Below are 21,425 nucleotides of genomic sequence, written 5' to 3' on the forward strand. Positions count from 1 at the left end.
ATACACGCGTTAGGATAAATAATGTCTTATGCTAACTTTAAGTACTGTTTAATCTTTGGTATGCGGCATGTGGAGCATCAAATATTTCGCTAAATTGTAAATTTTAAAGATTTCAGAAAACTCCAACAACAGAATCTACGTGTTTCGTTTAGTTTAACACGCCTAACGAATAAACGCGTTACCGCCAAAGTTCGATGCAAAAAGGCGCACGTAAGTAACTCAAATTATTAAATCATTTGTGTAGGCCTGTATGAAAAACCTCTTCATTGAAATCAGACAAATCATTGGACAAGCAAACGTTTCTCCTCGTTAACGCGAGTATAGAATATTTACATGTGAAAGCAAACTAAACAATTTTTTTTTCATTCATACAAAGAAAGTAAACTTCGTTGAGTCACACAGCAGCCGTTGTGAAACACCATTGTTATCATCTTAAGTCTATAATCTATAAGCATTTTATGTCAACGGCACTAAAAAAATGACCGTATTTACGCGCGCGTACCATTAGGCCTATATCAATATTTGAACGCGCGGTATTTGGAGAATTCTCAAAATCTCAAACTATTTTAAAGACAATTTATTGCATTTTTAAACATGGAATAACTTGACCCCTGGCATATACACTCGTATAACCAAAGTTCTCGCAGTAAAAAATGTGTTTAAGAGTGCGAATTAAGCACGAAAAGTGGCTTGATGGTTTTACGAGTGGCCAGCTCAAGTGCCAAGTACTTGATAAACCATGGGTAAACCTACTTGTCGAAGGCCAAAGTAATAAACAAAATTTGTTAAGTGAAGTTTAGATTTTAAGTTATCTAAACCCTAGTATCGTTGCTTTTCAGAGCTATACAAAATTATTATACTGTATAATTATACATTATCAATTTCCACGTTGCATTTGTAGTAACTCTAACCAGTGACGTAGCCTACACCACATACGACACAAGTTTACGCGCGCGTACAAACATACCGTTATTAAAATTTGAACGCCCATCAAGTTTTGTAAGTTCGTTTTTTTTACTACGGGGAAGCAAGTCACGTAATTCAACCAAAATGATTGAATGAATACGATAGAAACAATGGACCAAGCTGTAGCTCAATCGACTTACGTCATAATCGTATCCACGATCGATGGGGGGACCTTCACTATACTGAATTCGTAACTATTTGACAAATTAGTAGCATTGGTGGTATGGCTAAAACAACTGTTGTGATAAATAAACGATAGTAATCATACACCAGGTTCCCACAATATCCACAATCCACCACAGAACACAACTGGGCATCTCATTTTCAAATTCTCCGAAATATGTATTCAGTATATAGGCCTACAGGTGTAATTAGTTGAAATTGCCAAATTTCAAGTATAGTATTATAATTTTCAATTATAATTTTTCGAAAAAGATGTAATCAGGGGGTCGAAACGATACATAGGTTGTTGTAGTTTAACACTATATAGCTTCAATACATTCGCATTATATACCGTAAAACTGCATTCAAAAAATGGTAGAAATTTGTAATGAGTACCTAATTTGGCGCCTAATTTGGAAATAGAACCTAACTCGGCGTGATATTGTCCCTTCCTGGTTTAGGTTACTAATGCCCGGGCAATATAATAATTCTACTTATCATCATACTACTTACAGCAACAGTACATTGAAAAACAGCTTCTAATAGCGGTATAATTTTGTATTAACTAATTCTAATTTCTGGATATTCCGACTGTCGAACTAAAACCGTGTAGCATGAATTCGACATTTTCCTAGCACAGAACAGTTTGGATACCGCGATATCAAATGGCGTTGAAATTGAACAATTTAAACTTCATTAATGTTTCTTCTTACCCCGTTCGTAATTCCATTCATCATTGTGTATTCTCTTCTTTCTTTACACTCAAATTGACTTCTAACTGCCTTGACTGGACACTTGTTATAGAATGCAGAGATTAAACACAAACTGCTGTCAAATACATCAAGCGTATAAAAGACACAAGCTGTCGCCTGATCGTAACTCCACCCTCCGCCGCGACATAACCCAATCCTACCACGGTATGAGACCACTGTGTAACTATACTAACATATCGATCAATTTAAATGCCATTAACAATTGAGATTAGGGTTTTAAATTTGATATAAACAATACTCGTACTTTGTCTTGCTGTACGGTAATTGATGAGGGAATTTATAACATTTTCGGTTCTAAATCTTTACAACTCCGTAGCCAAGATTAATCATAATATTGTACAGGTGATTTTCTTTAGTCCGTTACTATACGTATTAAATAAAGTACTATAAACGAATACAGATTCTACTAAAATCATTGGAATACTTTAGGCCTACTATTACTAACAGAAGAGCGCTTTACTTTTAACAGATTTTATAAAAGTTCACACAATACGTGAAAGAATTAACGCCCTCGCCCGTGAACGAATTATGAATAGTTTCATGAAAATATCCATGAATTAAATACAGGCGTTAATTAGGATGACCTAAAACAAAGTACAGTACTCAGTTATACTCCATAAATAGAGGGCGCACCAACATTTAAAAGGAAACTCAGAACTTGTAACGGCTCTCTGTAAATCATGATTGCTATAGGCTGTACATGATATAGCGCCCCCATTCTATTGGGGTTTACCATAACTTATTATATTAGGGTTTACTGTACTATTGTTACTATTTACAGAACCTGTACTACGTGAACTTGACCTTTGAAAATAAATTCTAAAAATAAATACTTTGTTGAAGACAGCCATGACCATTTCGCCCTGATAAACATAATTATACTCAGCGCCAAGGAAAAGCGGAACTTCACAATCACCCGAATTGTGTGACATTAAATCTTTTTTTTCCCTCCAAAAATCATAACTTAAGACAAATTGAGAAAAACAATGTTGTGGTTCGATCGATACCAACATTTTTGGACAATGTAATCTAAAGTCAAATCCTTTCCTTCCTAAATTAACAATCACATTCTCATAATACGATAGTGGACTCATGGTACAGGGTCGATCTTGTGTATATTGACACAATTACAATTATGATATCATAATTTGTTATATTACCATGGTAACGAATTCCATATCTGACTGATGATCTTAGTGATAAGGCTTCAACGTGTACACGATTGAATTCCAGATAGGCCAAATATTACTTAAAGGAGATATCTGCTAAGCTGGGAATAAAAATGTTTGTGGGTGACCATGATGGAAGGGGGAGGTTGGGGATAAAGTTACGGTTGTTGGAATGGGGTTTAACCAAATCTCAATTAGAATATCGTAATGTGGTCGGCGCACACAGTGATGATGCGGCTATATACAATGTTTTGACGATTGATGTGATACGGTACTGATTGTGGTTGGTGAAGGTGGTTACATCATTTTATGACAATGATCATAAGGATTTTAGAGTTACGATAGCGATGACAAATATACCCGTAATGATAACAATAATATCCATCCAGGTGCCATAAATACTTTTTATCATAAATAGTAATACTCATAACGGATATTACCAGTGGCTACGTCACAAGTTATATTGGCACACGTGATAATGACGAAAATGAAATGTCATTATAATGAGCAGCAAAAATGAAAATAAAGCAAGTGACAATATTACTGTGATATTTAGGCCTCTCACACAGAGCAATTCATTTGACAATTACTGTGATATTTAGGCCTCTCACACAGAGCAATCAAATGAATACGACGATCGCTCACGGTTTACTGGCGCGTCTTAATTAGGCCTCAGCCCATTAACGAAATGGCAATCTAATCTCTTAATATCTTGTTCAACATTTCACAACGTTTATTTATTTCGTTTACATTACTTGCCATGTGGTGACCATGAGATTACTTATTATATTTTGAATGAAAACGTTCAGTGAATTGTCCATAGGCCCTATTTTTGGCTCGATGTTGGCTTCATGCTCGCAACTGTATGGCAATACATTATTATTTTTAAATGGGCGCTGCTCTCAAAATAAGCATTGCACCGAAACATTTAAATACGCACGCGCGTAAATTGTTCATGCCTCTCTTTAATGTGAGTGCACACGGAGGTTACGGCTGCACACGACACAAAAACGCTTGCTTGAAAGTGCAAGATGATAAAGGCCTACATTAAATAACATTAACATAAAAAACTATAAACATATTCAGACACAGTACGTCACGGTTTATAAGTAAAGGTCATAGTATTTATGAATGTTGTACGTAATAATAATATCGGAGAGCATATGGCGAAATAAAGAAGAAAATGTCCATATTGAGAGGTCTAGAAAATAATATATGAGTGTGATTGGAGTGGGTTGGATTGTGTCGGGGAGGGTAATTGTAGGCCTACTGGGGGTGTCGGAGAGGGTAATTGTTGGGGTGTCGGGGAGGGTAATTGTGGGGGTGTCGGAGAGGGTAATTGTGGGGGTGTCGGAGAGGGTAATTGTTGGGGTGTCGGAGAGGGTAATTGTTGGGGTGTCGGGGAGGGTAATTGTGGGGGTGTCGGAGAGGGTAATTGTTGGGGTGTCGGGGAGGGTAATTGCGAGGTGTCGGGGAGGGTAATTGTTGGGGTGTCGGGGAGGGTAATTGCGGGGGTGTCGGAGAGGGTAATTGTGGGGATGTCGGGGAAGGTAATTGTGGAAGAGTCGGTGGCTGGTGGTGGGTATTTAGGATTAATTGTAAGTTTAGGCCTACTGATTGGTTCTTGTACTAATCAAGTTCTATAATAACCGGCGTGCCTATTAAATGTTTCATCCGAAGGACGATAAGACAATCAATATAAGTTAATAGTTGGCGGCCTATTTGAGGTTATTTACAGTCGTTTAAACTTCCAATTGTTGTTGTTTAAAATGAAAGGCCGATATAAAATAATGAGTAGAGTACAATTAAATGTCAAGGCTATGGGATGGCAAACAATATTACTATCAAAACATCAAGATACACAGCTCATAATATTCGTTTAAACACCAAGACATCTTAATATTCTCACTGTTCGTTTTTTTAGCGCAATTGTTTTATACCATGTTTCGTTGAGCTGGCCTCTCCCTAAATTTTGAAAATTACAATTTTAAATATAGAATAAGGTTAAGTTCAGTCCAAAGTCCTTGCCCCTTATTAGAAAATCCTGGAGTCACCACTGGCCTTTGTTTGAAAACTATATAAACAACTAGTGATTTTACTGTAAAGACGATCTAATTTCTTCCTTTAATAAAACCAGATAAGACAATGTTGTTGCTACATTATTATTCGGGATTAAATAATGTGAACATTATTATAATAGTACAATCTCTGGTTGAGTGTAATTCATTCATAAAGGATTACCGTATACAAGACAATATTGAATTTATTATTTTTTAAAAGACAGTCAAACAGCTGGATCGTCCGTCTCTCATGGGTGCAGTTAAATACATGATTGTGTGATTTTATATTCCAATATTCCATTGTTCTCATGAATATATCTTATTAATGCTGTCTCCAACAGAAGATCCATTTTTAAACTTAACTGACCACCACTATATTATAATATATCTAGGCCTATAATTCTAAGGATCTCCTGGAAGGAAGGATCGGTCACGTCGACCCAAAATCTCTCTAATTAAGATTTCTAAACGGCCCTTAATTTAGGAAATTAACAGATTTTACCGGTAATTTAAGTTACATAATATCTTTACAAAGATCGGATGAGTGGTACAGGAGAAATGCAAATTTTTTTTAATTTTCATCAATTAACTTATTTCTCATTGATTATAAACAAGATGCACGTACGCAGTGGCGTAATCCAGAGGCCTGCCTAAGGCCCTTGGTTTAGGAACCCTAAGTGGCCCTCCAACGCTGGAGGCCTCGGGCGTTTTTAGCCTTTCGACATATTTTAATGCCATTTTTTTTTCTCTGGGCACTGCTCAGGGGCCGGGCCCCCATATAAGCTCAGGGGCTTAGCGAGTGAGCCGTTACACCACTACACGTACGTGTATCCCAGGCCCCCTATTATTAAAACGAAAGAACAGCAAATATCATTCCGATACGACCTGAGTATTTTGATCGAAAGGTCATTAGTATTAAAATTGTATGATTATGAAACAAGTAAATTCAATTCCTGGATGGTTTCATGATTATAAGCGATCTATTTAGCGCTACTTGCATTCTGTCGTCGGCGGATAATGCCAAGATACAGAATGATTACTTCCGCCACAAATCGATACAATCTTATCATTCAAAACAGAGATTTTTAAAGGTTTTGTTCGCGAAAAAAATTGGCAAGCCTGCGATTTCAATTTAAAATATGAAAACAGAAATAGAATTAAACTAGTGGACGACGGTATTCAAATACGCTTTTTATAATGGCTCAATCATTTTAATAATTGTTCAAGTTCGGTCTTATTACATATCAGACCTACGATATATTATTAACTTTTCAACGCACACTTTAATTAAAGTATGTGTGGTTTTAAGTTTGATTTCCTTAAAATAAATTATAGTTATACGTATAATTGTGTGTAGAGCTCTTTAGACTTATAATTTACTCATATAGGTCTACATTATACGTTTTGATTATGGCGAATTTCCCTCATTGCTTTGGAGTGTTACGAATATATACATACAGTATTAGACGGCTCAACCATCTGGCGTTAAAACCAATCAAAATTATTCCAAAAAATATGAATAAAAATAAATCAACAAAAGAATTAATATGTCGATGTACAACATGTGATACTGGTCAACGACACTGTTGGTGGCAATAATCAATGAAACTACAACACGGTTGCCTGCTAGTTTTGCTTTTAACGTGTCACACAACAAAAGAAACCGAATATCCTCGATTGGGGCTGTCGCTAATGGAGACCGCGATGGAAAATCATGCTCTCAGTCTCCGTGGTGGAATACACTTGCCGTTATTAATAATTTAGACACAAATGTACAAATGTATTGTCTTAAGTAAGGCTTAATTGATAAAAAGATAAACATTTCGGCACACGTGCGTGTCATACGTATAGACCTACTTGAGCTGGTTACGGACAAAAATCATGGTAACAATGTTAATCCTGTCATGGTCTATTTGTTTATATTTATTTATACTTTTTGACGGTACGGTATCTTAATTACAGTAATGTAAATATTGTTTAGTGGGCCTCTTATCACAAGCCCTTTGAGGTTTCCTGGTGGTCCCTTTCATCTTTAAACATATTTTTACTCCTTGTTTGTTTTGTGTTGTTGTTTGTTATGAGATGAATAAAGAGAAATTAATCGTAACATAAAAAAGTCGAAACTGTATTATTTGAGAGGAAAATCTGCAATAAGTACTGGTTATATTACATGCTGTATAAACGTTGACCCATTACGATGATGCATGCATTATTTAATACACGACGGACGTATACCATCATAAAAAAAAATCCTGTTCGTGGTTGAATAATATTTACATTTTGATTTCCTCAATGAAATAACCACTAACACAATGCGCTAATGCCATGTTTGTTGTTTGATATATATTGCTTTATTTATTTAAATAATCTAAATATTATTGACGTTACAGAATGTTGCCCATGGACCCCCGTCCCCATTCATCCCAATTTCAAAAGTCATTTTTTGCTATGCTAGACAGCCACAGCTCTTGATTTCACCAAAATGAATATTCATTAAACCAATATTATGAGCGGGTCTGATGTAATGTATAAGGGTACCTATTACTGTATCAATATAGCCGATCTCTATACAGTAAATCATCATGACGGAAAGTATATGTATTTTTCGTGCATGATAATATTATTATCATTAAGCCGTAAATAAACAACGACCCTGGCTATCATATCACACAGCAGGCGTCATACTTCGTGCTTCAACAGATTTCAAAGTAATATTTATACCGTATGTTGTTTACTTTTTGACTTGCTTGTTTAGCTTTAAAATGATTATTAAACGATTTGTAAAAGACTACAACATTTTCTAAAAGACATATTGTCTACTATATGATTTAAAAGCAAACGGTAATCTATTCAGATGATCGGAAATTGAATTCTAATCACAATTGCTACGTCGTATCTCATGGTCAATTATTAATAAACACAGATCACGCATTTAGGCCTACCCCTACTATCACCACATTTACCCCTATCCATAACTGACATTCTTAATTAAGACAAATTAGTACGTACTTAAGTTGTATATCTACAGCAATTACGCTGTGATACTAATTCATTATTGCATTATTAATTATTAAATAAAATATTTATGTAAAATAGCTAATTAATAATTCAATCGGTTCTTATGAATGATTAATAACACCGCTTCTGGAATTGATCGGTCGATCACGAACTCCACCAATTAATTAAAACAAATGAACAAAAATATTTGTGCATCTATTATTAAAATAATTTCAAATGAACGTACCTGTCTGATAACCTCAATTTTCCTTTGTAATTTTATCTGCACCATTTTGACTATTGTTCCCGTTCTAAGTTTGTATACTCTATGCTCATCTATCCACGTGCATACGTGTGCACTGTTTATTTTCATCTACTGCCGCCGCTGACAAGTGGTTTAATAGCCATCCGTCGTGTGATCGGTCCAGTGCGCACGATCCGATCTATTCCTGTTATTACTCACGTTCATTTCCTCTCCCATTGTTGCGCTGTCAGCCTTTGTTGTTTGAACTAAAATTATCTCACGGATCTGAGCATGCGCATTGGATATTTTGATAAATAATGCTGATTGTTTATCATAATACACGTGACAATCGATGATGATTGTTTTTGTAACAACAAAAAATGTAAATGCCGGGGTATCCCCGGATCTTTTCAGGGATCATAGAGGGTTAAAATATCGTACAATTAATTCTTATTGTTCTCCAGGTTTAAGTGACCTCCTACAAATATCAAATATTGAAAGAAAATTCAACACAGGGCCTATAGTCTTTACCCAATCAACGATAACCGGCATTTTTATACATGGTATTAAAAATGTAGGCCTAGGCCTATCTCTAAGCTTTGTTCAAGGAGAACGTGAAAGTAAGCCGACATGGCCTTTGTTTATGGTAAAACGACAATACTGTAAATATAATTAATACGGGCGTGTATTAAATGGATTTGTCTAACTTAAAATTATATGGTCGATCAGATTCAAAGGTTATCATGCATTAAATCAACGAGTTTATCTCCATCCTCCTCCCCTCCCGCTCTTTCTTGTTCAGGTCCGATTCGGTTTTACTTTAGTGAGAAACTTTCAATTCAATTCAACTTAACATTTATTTCTTCCTTCAAGAAAATGAGGTAAACATAATAAATTCAAGTAAAATATATAACGAGTTAAGAATGATAAATATTATTACTGAGCTACAGTCATGGACGGGGCTACATCTTGTGGATAAATTATAATAATTTGCACCAATCAACTCTCTACTTTTTACTTCCTTTCCTAATTTGTAAAGTAAAAGAGGAGATCTCCTCCGATTGTTTTCTACCAAAATACTATAATATCGTATTTTAGTTTATGCCTGCCCTCTTCTTTACATGTTTTTTTTTTATATTTCATATGCATCCAACAGCAATTACAGGATATAGTAATATATAGATATATTACTATTCTATAATGTATCGGCTTTGGGAGTGGAGTTGAAAGAGTCGTGAGTTACAACCCTGGCATGCGCTAGGTCAGGATTGAACAGCTACTACGTTTTGGTTTTTTGTAATGCAAATGTAGATATACATTTGCAAAAACGTTATTCCAAATAAAGTTATTATTATTGTATTACAAGGGTCTGGTGACAAGGATGACAAATGATGACATTTCGATTGGACGTAAAGGAAATGAGTCTACAAGTGACTGGTGAAATTGTAAATTGTGAATGAGTTTGTTAATCATTATTGATTCACAAATAAATTGCTTGTTGTAAACATACAACCGTGAACAGCTAAATAAACGGATATGCGAAATAATCAATCAACAATAGTAGGCCTATGTGACAATCATACGTTTGCCGTAGTTCACATTACAAGCTTGATTCAACCAGGACCTATAATAGGTCCATGGTTCAACCAAGGCAATCTAACAACAGGACACTGAGCTCGCCTTGTCAAATCGGAATTCGTAATAGTCCTTTGATCTTATATCTGACTGCGACAAATACCAACAGTACTGCACTGAGTAGGCCTACATTATTCTCTGCGCGGCGCGTGGTGTGTCTGTTAAGAGGAGGGGAACTGATATTGTCGCAGCCGCAGATAAACCCTTTGATCACCGGAGCTCAGCATCCTGTTGTTATATAGCATTGGTTCAACGCGCAACGACGTAAGCGCAACAAAAATGATTTGACCAATCAACGATGGATTATTCGCTTGTCATTGGTTACCTCACTTGCGCTGCGTACGTCATTGACATTCGTGCTCGTAAAAATACCAATTATCAACACTTATGAACGCACGTTTCCTTTGCCTCTCTAATGAACCAATCATATTACTTGTGTGCGATGTCGTAGAAATAAAAGTATAAATCCGTTTCCGGTCAAAATTGCGTTGCGTTTTGTTTGCGAAGAAATGTTTACAAGACAAAGAAATTATCACGAATTACAATACAATAGTACTGGTAGTACATTGTTCAAGGAATAAGTTCAATGACCTTTTATAATATACAACGTACTTTTGTGGATTGTCGTTATTGTGACCCAAAATGCTACTACTGTGCTCGAGTAAAACGCTCGAGGGTTCAGGACCTATGCAGCACCTATATATATATATTCTCTGATAATAACGATAATACTGACTTACCTAAATGCCTTCTAGAGATACCAATACCACATTAACTTCCATGACAAATACAAGTTATGATATATCTATCTGCCGTGCCTATAATGTAATGTGTAAATAAAACTAGTAATAAGTTGATTCAGGTTGTCAAGTCAATTTCACCAGCGTCTTAGTACAGCACTGGCATTTAAAGAAAACATTCAACGTAAAGTACGCATACTTGCAAATTTGCATAAATATTTACATTCCGGGAGCTGACGATAAAGTCATTATGCTGTTACTATAAATGTTATTAGCATTATATAACGAAATATCATGAATCTACGAAGTTGAAAATCATGTCATAATTTTTTCTTTAAATAGACAAAGTTTTAAAAATAAATGATTGGCAGATTAAAGACTGATCGAAGTTTTCAATCAATCATTTTGATCCAAGTCCTTCTTTCTTCATACGTTGCGTCATAGTGGGAACCAAGCTTAAGAGACGAAGCGCTAGTACTGTATGACGTAAGCGCAACGCAAGTACCATTGACCAATCACGATGTGATTCATACAAAACTTGCGTTGCGCTTACGACGTCCAGTCGCGTTAGATGGATAATTTATCGCTTGTGACAGATCATTGCACACACAATTGCGTTACGACGTCCTAGTGAGAACAAAGCTTAACGCATACGTCACATGCGTAACGCAATTTGACCAAACACAAATTGGTGAAATTGCTTTGCATTTCTAGTGGTAACTAATATAGAAGCATGTATGTATGACGTAGGCTTTTCTACAACCGCTTCTGAAAATTAACAGGACTTTATTCAAATTAGTAAGCCTATACATCACTGTCTTATATATGACTAAATATATTATTTAATTTTATTATTTTTAAAAATATATTCAAAGCTCCTATTTGGCAGAATGGCGAAGAAAGTTTTTACATAAGCACTGGTGTTGGTGGCGCCATATACTTTTATAATGGACCACAAATAACAAATCTTGTTACCGGATAAACTTTATTATCATTAACACAGATACGAACACATTCATTTACAGAGCTGAACAAAAAAAGTATAGAAAATTGCACTTTAGTTTTACAGTCTGCAAAGACAAACCAGGATAGTATGAACAAATACACTGAAAATCAATTAATTTAGGCATAGAAACGATAAAGATGAGGAAAGTGTTTTCACTTACAAAATGACAAAATAAATTATTAAATTCAACCAAAAATCCATTGGCTGGCAGTCAATTCGACTATTTTTTTGCTTTAAATTACAGTTTTTTTTTCCAGTTTTTTTATCCAATTTTTGGTCAAAGTGGATAAATATTATGTGACATTAAAATGGCATATTAAGAAAAATCAATTATTTTTTAAGAGGGACAATACAAGTTGTTTGGCGGAATGTTTCGAACATAACACAGGTCGTGTGGTACCTTATTTAAGTTAAAACAGAATGCTGTTTTTCCTTGCTTATCAGAAGCGGAATTACCTTCCCAGTGGAAGGGTGCGCACCCTCTTACAAACTTACAAGAAAATTAACACACACACATTGTTAAATAAATCGATTTTATCAAAACAAACAGGCCTGCTGTCATGACACATCCTTTTATTTTATCCGTTTGAAGGACACTTCATTTCTATAGAATGTCCTTTTATCTGATAATACATGAACAACATAATATAAAAGCGTCTATCAGGTGCTGGGGTTTAGATGTAGATTTGGTTCTGACCACCCTGCTGGAAATTAAAATTAAACTATTCCACGTCAAATCATGGAGCTATAAAATAAAAAATAAAAAATTGTATAGCTCCATGGTCAAATCAAGAATTAGGCGCTTTACAGAATTTAACTAAACATGTGTGTTTCGTGGTTTATGGTCAACGAAAGTCCAGGTGAAAATGGTTATAAGCTTGTATTAGTTTTCAATCGAGATGAATATTTTAGAAAACCAACTAAATCTGCGGATTATTTGGATTCCAATGAAGATGTGCTGTGTGGTAAGTTGATTTGTAGGCCTACTGTTGTATCAAGGTACAGGCATCACGAACTGTAACAGTAGGGCCTAAACAATAGATATTAATATTATCTCTATTAATAATTATTTGGAAGCTACACTTTTGAAACAGTCACGGCACACTTCTTGAATGAATGTGCGTCCAGAGTAATTGAAATAAAAGTTAGAGGAGAAAAAAAATGATTTAACAGGTATAGGCCTATTTACAAGGAAACTTAAACTAAATTAATTAATAATGTACAAAATATAAAAAATAACAAAAGTAATACAGGATTTAAAAAGCAAGAACTAATTATTTTCATTGTTGATTTCCCTTTTCTTTTTCCATGCCCGTTTGGTGAAACCTTTTACAAAATGCAACTTTAATATTGTATAGGCCTAACTAATTTTCAAGTTCATATTTAATTATAGCCGAAAAAGCATGGATCTTACACAACAAAAAAACATTTCTGTTGTAGTTGTAAGTCCCTAAGTACAAAATAAAAGTAATAATACAATCAAATATATTTCTTATACCATTTTAATTTAAAAATTAGGCTAGCCCTTCCATTCAATTTGATCAATCAGTATCTATAATTGACAATTCAGTAATGTTCTGAAAACAAATGTACTATACACCTATAACGGAACATAAAGCATAATAATGTATATAGTAGCCCTATTCATTGTTTGCCATCATTATTCATACTCAATCATTTTGTAGGTGTTGATATGACTCCAGGCAGAGAAGGGGGAACCTGGCTAGGCGTCTCAAAACTAGGCAAGGTGGCTTGTCTACTAAACATCAGAGACGCCGTAAATAGACCGGTAACGAAAACGAAGAAAAAAAGATATGGAAGAGGTTCGTATTTTTTTTCGTATCCTCGAAAGAGGAGGAGGAGCCCCTGCACCCTAGATTTTCCCCAAGTCTACGGTATTTATTGTCTTTTTTTTATGTTAGTTCACCAGTCGGCGTTTAGATTTTTGTCTGAAAATACGAGCTCATGTATATACGTATGAAACGCCATAATAAAAATTGTATTTGTACTAATTTCGGACCAGAACCGAGACTAACCCTCACCCAAAATGAAGACCAATTGTGTGTATGTCTCTGAAGTAACAATCTCTCTTCTACATTTTCAGGTTCACTGGTTACAAATTTCTTAACATCTGACACGGACTGCACTCCATACGTACAACAACTTAATGGTTCGGATTATAACAGTTTTAATCTTATTTTGATGGATTTTAGGTAAGTTTCCCTCTTCCTTTCTTCAATTATAGATTGTGCAAATAAAATCACAAACTTCTTTGGTGGAGATATTTTAAAGCGAATCCCTTTTATGGTTCGATCATGGACCTATAATATATAGGTCCATGGTCCGATGTACCAACGTATAGTACGGCGCGCGAAGCATGAAATGACCATCTTTATTTCTTACATGTATAGAACAAATGAACCTTAAATGTAATAAACGAATTTTTATACGTGTAATCAGTTTATTAAATCGGTTTTACATAGAGGCCACGCGAATACACAGCCGTTTTAGTCTAGTCTGAGAGTAAAAAAGAATGACTTTTCGACTCGACAGTTGCGTATGTAGCCTGCTTTTACATCTATGAAGCTGTTCGCTTTTCTTATAGGAAGGACAACCCAGAAGTGTGTTACTGCAGTAACACATCAGAAGGACATAATTTATTGGAATCTGGTAAGTAAAAGTGGTTGAAATAATGCGAAAACAAAATCAAGAAATTGGGTTTTTCATCGGTGATACATCATGGCTGTCCTTATTTAACCAGGTCTATAGCATAATTTAACTTACATTATTATCATGTCTTTGACTGGTCATTACAACTTGCCCTCATGTCTCTTTGTTTTACCAGGGATCTTTACACACACTCGTAAAAAAGGGGGCATGAGTTTCTACTTTTAATTTCCTCGAAAATAAACATTATTGTGTGCAATATATAAAAATAAGTATAAAACAAAACAATGACGTAATTGTGTACACTAACGAGGCATTGTTCACGCCTATTGTTTATATTGACCAATAAGAAACCTACATTACCTGTTATTTTTAGAAACAAACGGGGTACGCAAATTCACACGTCAAGATTAAAAATAGTCCATGCTATTATTAACTTTTTCTGTCTGTTTCTTTCCTTTTAGGATTTTATGGAATCTCTAACACCCCATTGTCAGAACCATGGCCAAAAGCGAACAGTGGCAAAAAATATCTGGAAGAGTTGATGAATAAAAACCCGACTTTAAATACAGACGAACTTACAGAAAAATTACTCAAATTTGCATCTACAAAAGATGGGTGCGGTATTTATTATTTATTTCGATCAGTGGGTACTTAATAATAAGCATTATTAGAGAAAAGAATAAAAGCATTATTAGAGAAGAGAATAAAGCTCTGTCTACACTATCAAACTTTATGTGACAAAAAATGTGCTGCGCCCAAATATGGTAGTGATATGACATCATCATGTCCATATATGGGCACATCACATTTTTTGTCACATAAAGTTTGATAGTGTAGACAGAGCTTAAGAGAATAAAGAAAAACAATGGAGTATATAACAATAATAGAGAAGCACAACCTCTCTAATGGTACAACCGCCCTAATCCCACAGCCTCCCTCATCGCACAACCTCCCTAATGGTACAACCGCACTCATCCCACATCCTCCCTCATGGCACAACCTCATCACTGCACAGCTTCTTCATCCCACACCCTCCCCCATTGCACAACCTCCCTCATCCCACCTCCTCCCTCATTCTATTGTTTACCTCATCACACCACTTTCAATGTGCTCATCACACATAGTACCAGCAGTACCTACTGCATTCTACTGTTTGGTAGTTATGACTACATAGAAGTTCATATGTTTTATTAAGTTTTACAATATTTGTTTTTATTTATTACAACCAACATTTCTGAAACAATGAGATGTTGTACGACGAGACATTTATATTCATTTGGTTTATTTATATGATATATTTGTTATAGTGGGTGGAAATATTTTAGGACTGTTAGCTAATAATTAATAGTAGTTTTTAACTACATTTGTAGATCATAAAATGAAGTTCATGAATTATATTTCGAAGTTCATATTATTTGTTTAGCAACAGAAGTTTCTCCAACAATAGGCATCTTGTACAATGATGATGTGGTATATTTATATTATACATTTGTTATAGTGGGTGGAAATATTTTAGGACTGATATATAATAATTAATAGTAATTGTTAACTACATTTGTAGATCATAAAATGAAGTTTATGAATGTATTCCAAAGTTTATATTATTTGTTTAGCAGCAGAAGTTTCCCCAACAATAGGCATCTTGTACAATGATGAGTTGGTTTATTTATTACATTTGTTATAGTGGGTAGAAGAAATGTTCTCATCATTTGGAACCTAAAATTACCTCATTGTACAGCCTCCCACACCCACACCAAAATTATAGTAACTCCATTATATGTGTTCTGTACACTGAGGTTGGCCATAACAAATATTGCCCTTCCTTTGTTCCACAGGGAATAAAAGTTTTGGCAGGCACAGGTATAATCCATTAATTGGTTGAAATGTTTTGGGGATGAGTGATTTGGAATGATGGTCCAGACCTAGACTTAATGAATGATGCACTAATATAATGCACTAAATTTATGAATGTATAATGTCCTAATTATGTTCAAAAAATGTTTTCATCTAGTTTTATATTAAGTATCTGTATACAATTTTTATGTTAAACCAGTATTTATCTATTACTGGTTTAACGTAAAGATTGTATACAATTCCTAAAGCGTGGTTCCCACTAGCGACGCAACGCAAGGACGTAACGCAACGCAAGTGAATTGACCAATCACAAGCGATGGCTTATTCGATTGTGATTGCTAACTGTCTATAACTTCGCTTGTCATTGGTTAAAACGCTTGCGTTGCGTTTACGTCCTTGCGTTACGTTCTAGTGGGAACCAAGCTTTATTATGATACTCTACTTGATAATTACAGTGGCAGATAGGATTTTAAAACTGGAAGGGGCCTAGTAAAAAGAAGTGCTGAGCTGAACCCAACTCAAACCTCACTCAAACTTTGTTGTTTACAGGGAATGGGAAATTCCAGCAGGTATATCATTTGAGACGTCACTCTTGGTTCCAGAGGCAGCTTTCTTCAAATCCCCGGATTACGGCACAAGGTATGTTTAAATTTCGTTGAATTAATATTTAACCAAAAACATCGTATCTTTCGTAATTTACAAACAAATAAAAACATGACTAATAATCGAACCTTATGATAATATAACAATGCAGATGATTTCGATTGCTATGATTGAATGTAAGATGATGCCGAAGACTCGGTAGCCAGGGGTTTTAAAGAGGGGCTCGTTTTCCGACAAAAGACAAAATTGTCTGGAGAAAAAAAAAGGAGAGGGGTTGGAGGTCCGCACACGCCTCGAACCCTGACCATGGCTACGGGTTTTATTTATTTTACAGAGACCAACACAGGGTTAGATTTAAAATATATTCCATTTATTTATTTCAGAACTACAACTGTAATTTTAATCGACACAAAAGGAGAAACGACGTTTACAGAAAGAACCATGGTTGACCCAATGGACTCCAATACAAAATGGTCTACGAAGACATTTAACCATAATAGTGAAGCTACAAACAATAACTACAAGCCGTATGTATTCGACTCTACTGGAACATTCGAGAAAACAATTTAAATACAACTATATATTTAATTATATAGTTTATTTTAACTCTCATTGACACCGATGGAATAAAATATGTGTAAAAAAAGTGCTGTTAAGATCTTAAATTTAAGTGCGGCTACAATGTAGGCCAAGAGGCCAAACTTTATCCAATTCTATTTCACGTGTGAATTTGTATAGCACTTGTTAAGCATAATACTTTGAAATTAATTTTATTTTGCAATGTAATTGACAGCTGTATTGATTAAAGATTTTATTGTTTGATATTAATATTTGTCACATTTATTTGTTGGTTATCTCTAGTTTTAAGAAAAATAAGCACACCGCCCTCTTGTTCTAAATGGCATTAAAAACATGTCTACGCACCTCGATTTCATTTTTGACAGTAAATTCACCAAAGTTTCTAATAAATAAAAGAATGTGCGTTACTTGGTTTATGGTTAATGAGAATTCTGAAGTTATTGGCTATAAACTTGTATTAGCTTTTAATCGAGATGAATTCTTTGATAGACCAGCACTTCCTGCCGAGTTTTTAGAGTCCAACGGAGACATTCTATGTGGTAAGACGGTAGAAATTATTCAGTTCTCAAGTGCGATGAAGCGGTTTCCTCCTGTGCAACCGGGACTAGCAGTGGACGATTGTGAATTCCCTAGGCCTAGCCTAGAGTTTGATTTTAATTTAGATCAATTAATCTAGGGAGGTTTTCTCTTTCAGTATACCATTTATATACGTATATTAAGCTAAATATTGAATGATAAATATATAATCTTACCTTTTCAGTTTTTTTTTGCTATTATAATGAAGTTGAACAAATCGTACCGCGACAAGCGACTCAAAAATCCGAGCGCCACCACAGGTCGTTCTTGTGTTTTTTTTGTGTTTTTTTTTTGATGTGTGGACTCAAAAAAGAAAAGGAATGAGGGTGGGGGTGATTATAGGGAAGTGAAAGCAGCAGTTGGAGAAGGGGTAATGAATGAAATTCCACGACCTAACTAAAATAAAATAATAAAACATTTGGTGTTTTTTTTTCTTTTCCTCTAATCAAAGGTGTTGATATGACTCCAGGTAAAGAAGGTGGAACATGGTTGGGAATCTCAAAAATGGGAAAGGTGGCTTGTCTATTAAACATCAGAGACAAACATGTGAATCCAGAACTTAAAGGCAGAGGTTTGTTATTGTATTCATATATCCTACCAATGCTTATTAGGAATACAACCCATGTGATTGTCATGTGACAATGTCATGATTTGGCTCTTCCTCCTCCTCCCATCCCAACGTATTGTATCATACTAGTCCCAAGTAAGTTAGCCTGCATAATAAAATTCATTTTGATTGTTATCTTTCACAGGCTCCCTAGTAACTAACTTTCTCACAAGTGACATTGATGGCTATTCTTATCTGAAACAACTCACTGGAACAGATTACAATGGTTTTAATCTATTAACAATGGACTTTAGGTAATAAGTGTTCAGCATATGTCACCCCCAACACATACATAGTGGAACACCTCCTTTTGTACACTCAACAGTCACCCCCATTAAGGGGACACTAAACACTCCTATTAAAGAAACATTGGACACTCCTAATAAGGAGACACTGGACATTCCTATCAAGGGGACACTGGACACTCCTATTAAAGGAACACCGGACACTCCTAATAAGGAGACACTGGACATTCCTATCAAGGGGACACTGGACACTCCTATTAAAGGAACACTGGACACTCCTAATAAGGAGACACTGGACACTCCTAATAAGGAGACACTGGACATTCCTATTAAGGGGACACTGGACATTCCTGCAAGGGGACACTAGACACTACTATTAAGGGAACACTTTCCTAGGAAACAAAAGTGCCACTTGCCAGAATGAAGTTGATGAAAAACCTTACTGATGCACATTTTCAAGGATTTAGTTGCCCGCAAAAAACAATGGAGACATCGTTCCAAACATTTGCCTCTTGCAGCAAGGAAATATAATTAACATTATGCTTTTATTTTTCAGGAATTCAAAACCAGAAATATGTTACTATAGCAATAGATCAGAAAGTGAGCCAGTTACCTTGGAAACTGGTAACGTAACTACCAATCATCATTTCATCATTTAATATTTATTATTAAAAACTAAAAAAAATGTAAAAAAAATATTTTTCTCATGCTGTCTGTTTCTTGTTCCAGGTTACCATGGTGTCTCAAATTCTTTGTTATCACAACCATGGCCCAAGGCAAACGCTGGTAAAGAATATTTAGAACAACTTTTAAAAGACAAGCCTACAATATCGGCCGAAGAACTCACACAACATTTGATTTCATATGCACAAGGGAATGATGGGTAGGTAAAGAATAAAAGATTTATTGAGCTTCGGACCATCACCCTTCAATCCTAACCCTTAAGAATGCGCCCGCCATGAGAATGCGCCCGTCTTCATTCTGCTTATTCAATCTCGCAGCTGTGTGTTTATAAACAATCTATATGATATGATCAATTTACAACTGCAAATATATCCACTAAATGTATAGTTAGTCAAATTCATCGCACAGCTTTTAAGCAAAATAAAATAAAGACCTAAAATTATTAACCCACACTGTATTATTTTCTTACAGGTTAGCTACTAAAGTAAACTTTTTTTTTAAAGAAGAAGAATTATCGAAAGCTTTACCAAAAACTGCTTTTGTTGATTCTCCTATCTATGGCACAAGGTAAACAAATGTTTTAAAAGCTAGCTTATTACATTTTCATTGGTTTTCTCCCCCCCCACCCACCATACCCCATTAGCTACATCCTAGAGTACTGTACTACAACATAAATAAAAACCAAATATTTTACATTTGCAGGTGTACAACAGTGATTCTTATTGACAACGATGGGAAGGTAACCTACACAGAGAAAACCAGAATTGACCCAATGGACAGCGAAAACGCAAACTGGTCCGCGAAAACAACTGTCTTTAACATCAAATCTTCATTAGATAGCAAATACTAATTAGCAAAGGGTTGACATTTGCCACAAAATAAAAATGCGATAAAATAAACTCTATAAAATTTGCAAAGTAAAAGATATACACTGTACAAGTAAATATATATTTTTAATGAAAATGTTTATTTATACCATGAAAATATTTAACGATAATAATTATGCTCAATCTATCAATTAAAGACAATATCCTTTCATGTTTGATATAATTCCTAACAAATTAATTTCTTTATACCACAGTACAGTAAAACAACTATATATATATTCCTTCACTTGCACTGATGAAGGGCTCTGCTAACTTTTCTAGCTGTTTTACTTCTCGTTTTGATTTAGCTTTTCGCTTTTATTTTGTATCTCCATTGAGATCCAGCCACTGATACCCACAGAATTGTCATTTTTTCAGTAATTTGCCTTTGGATTTATATATATATATATATAAGTATCGACATGAAATATAGTCCAAAATCTGGCCAACAACACTGGGAATAGAATTCAGACCCATATAAGCATATTATATTTGTGATATTGTTTTACTTTACATTCGATCCGAAGGACGAGGCAATGAGAGTAAAGTATATTACCTAAAGCTTGGTTCCCACTTGGGACGAAACAACGAGTTTACCAATCACAAACGTTTGGTGGATCCATCACGTCCCGATGGTCAAATTACTTATGGTTCGCCCAAGCTTTATGATACAAGCAATATGACACAGACAGGTACCGAACCCATGCCTCTTGCATACTAATCCGTTATTACCATTATGCCATACTTGTTCAGGGCAGTATTGACTAAATATAGTGGTATTACTGTACTGTATATAAAGAATATTTTGTTTAATTATTGGCAATTTTATAGGCATCATTAACCATGATATATTCTACCAAGAGTAGAAATCAAATATATATATATTTATGTACATTTTATATGATCTATACAATAAATTTACAATACATAACATGCTGTGGATTAGGTAGTCTTAATTCATTTCACAGTTATTTTGGCGCTAATATTTT

General features: G+C 34.9%; 3 protein-coding genes and 1 long non-coding RNA gene across 4 annotated transcripts in view; 2 read left to right on the forward strand and 2 right to left on the reverse strand.

Annotated features, from left to right (window-relative positions):
• LOC144835861 (uncharacterized) overlaps positions 1-1,947 on the reverse strand; it is a 5,610-nt gene extending 3,663 nt beyond the window's left edge. Inside the window, exon 1 of the mRNA XM_078690981.1 lies at positions 1,842-1,947. Within this exon, the coding sequence (XP_078547107.1) occupies positions 1,842-1,865 (24 nt within the window). The 5' untranslated portion in view covers positions 1,866-1,947. The remainder of the gene's footprint in view (positions 1-1,841) is intronic.
• LOC144835867 (uncharacterized) overlaps positions 1-8,768 on the reverse strand; it is a 16,312-nt gene extending 7,544 nt beyond the window's left edge. Inside the window, exon 1 of the long non-coding RNA XR_013611112.1 lies at positions 8,375-8,768. This is a non-coding gene — a long non-coding RNA (uncharacterized LOC144835867). The remainder of the gene's footprint in view (positions 1-8,374) is intronic.
• Positions 8,769-12,575: 3,807 nt separating this feature from the next.
• Positions 12,576-17,622, forward strand: LOC144835841 (transport and Golgi organization protein 2 homolog). The gene is made up of 7 exons (XM_078690956.1): positions 12,576-12,717; positions 13,438-13,575; positions 13,857-13,965; positions 14,358-14,422; positions 14,884-15,037; positions 16,826-16,915; positions 17,263-17,622. Exons 1-7 carry the CDS (start codon positions 12,576-12,578, stop codon positions 17,447-17,449), a joined length of 885 nt encoding a protein of 294 aa, XP_078547082.1. The 3' UTR covers positions 17,450-17,622.
• Positions 17,623-17,782: 160 nt separating this feature from the next.
• On the forward strand, positions 17,783-20,479 carry LOC144835846 (transport and Golgi organization protein 2 homolog). The gene is made up of 7 exons (XM_078690962.1): positions 17,783-17,997; positions 18,486-18,605; positions 18,787-18,895; positions 19,443-19,510; positions 19,616-19,769; positions 20,042-20,137; positions 20,273-20,479. Exons 1-7 carry the CDS (start codon positions 17,856-17,858, stop codon positions 20,418-20,420), a joined length of 837 nt encoding a protein of 278 aa, XP_078547088.1. The 5' UTR covers positions 17,783-17,855; the 3' UTR covers positions 20,421-20,479.
• Positions 20,480-21,425: the final 946 nt, after the last annotated feature.

Source organism: Antedon bifida, chromosome 2, assembly GCF_963402885.1.
Source record: "Antedon bifida chromosome 2, ecAntBifi1.1, whole genome shotgun sequence".
NCBI lineage: Eukaryota > Metazoa > Echinodermata > Crinoidea > Comatulida > Antedonidae > Antedon > Antedon bifida.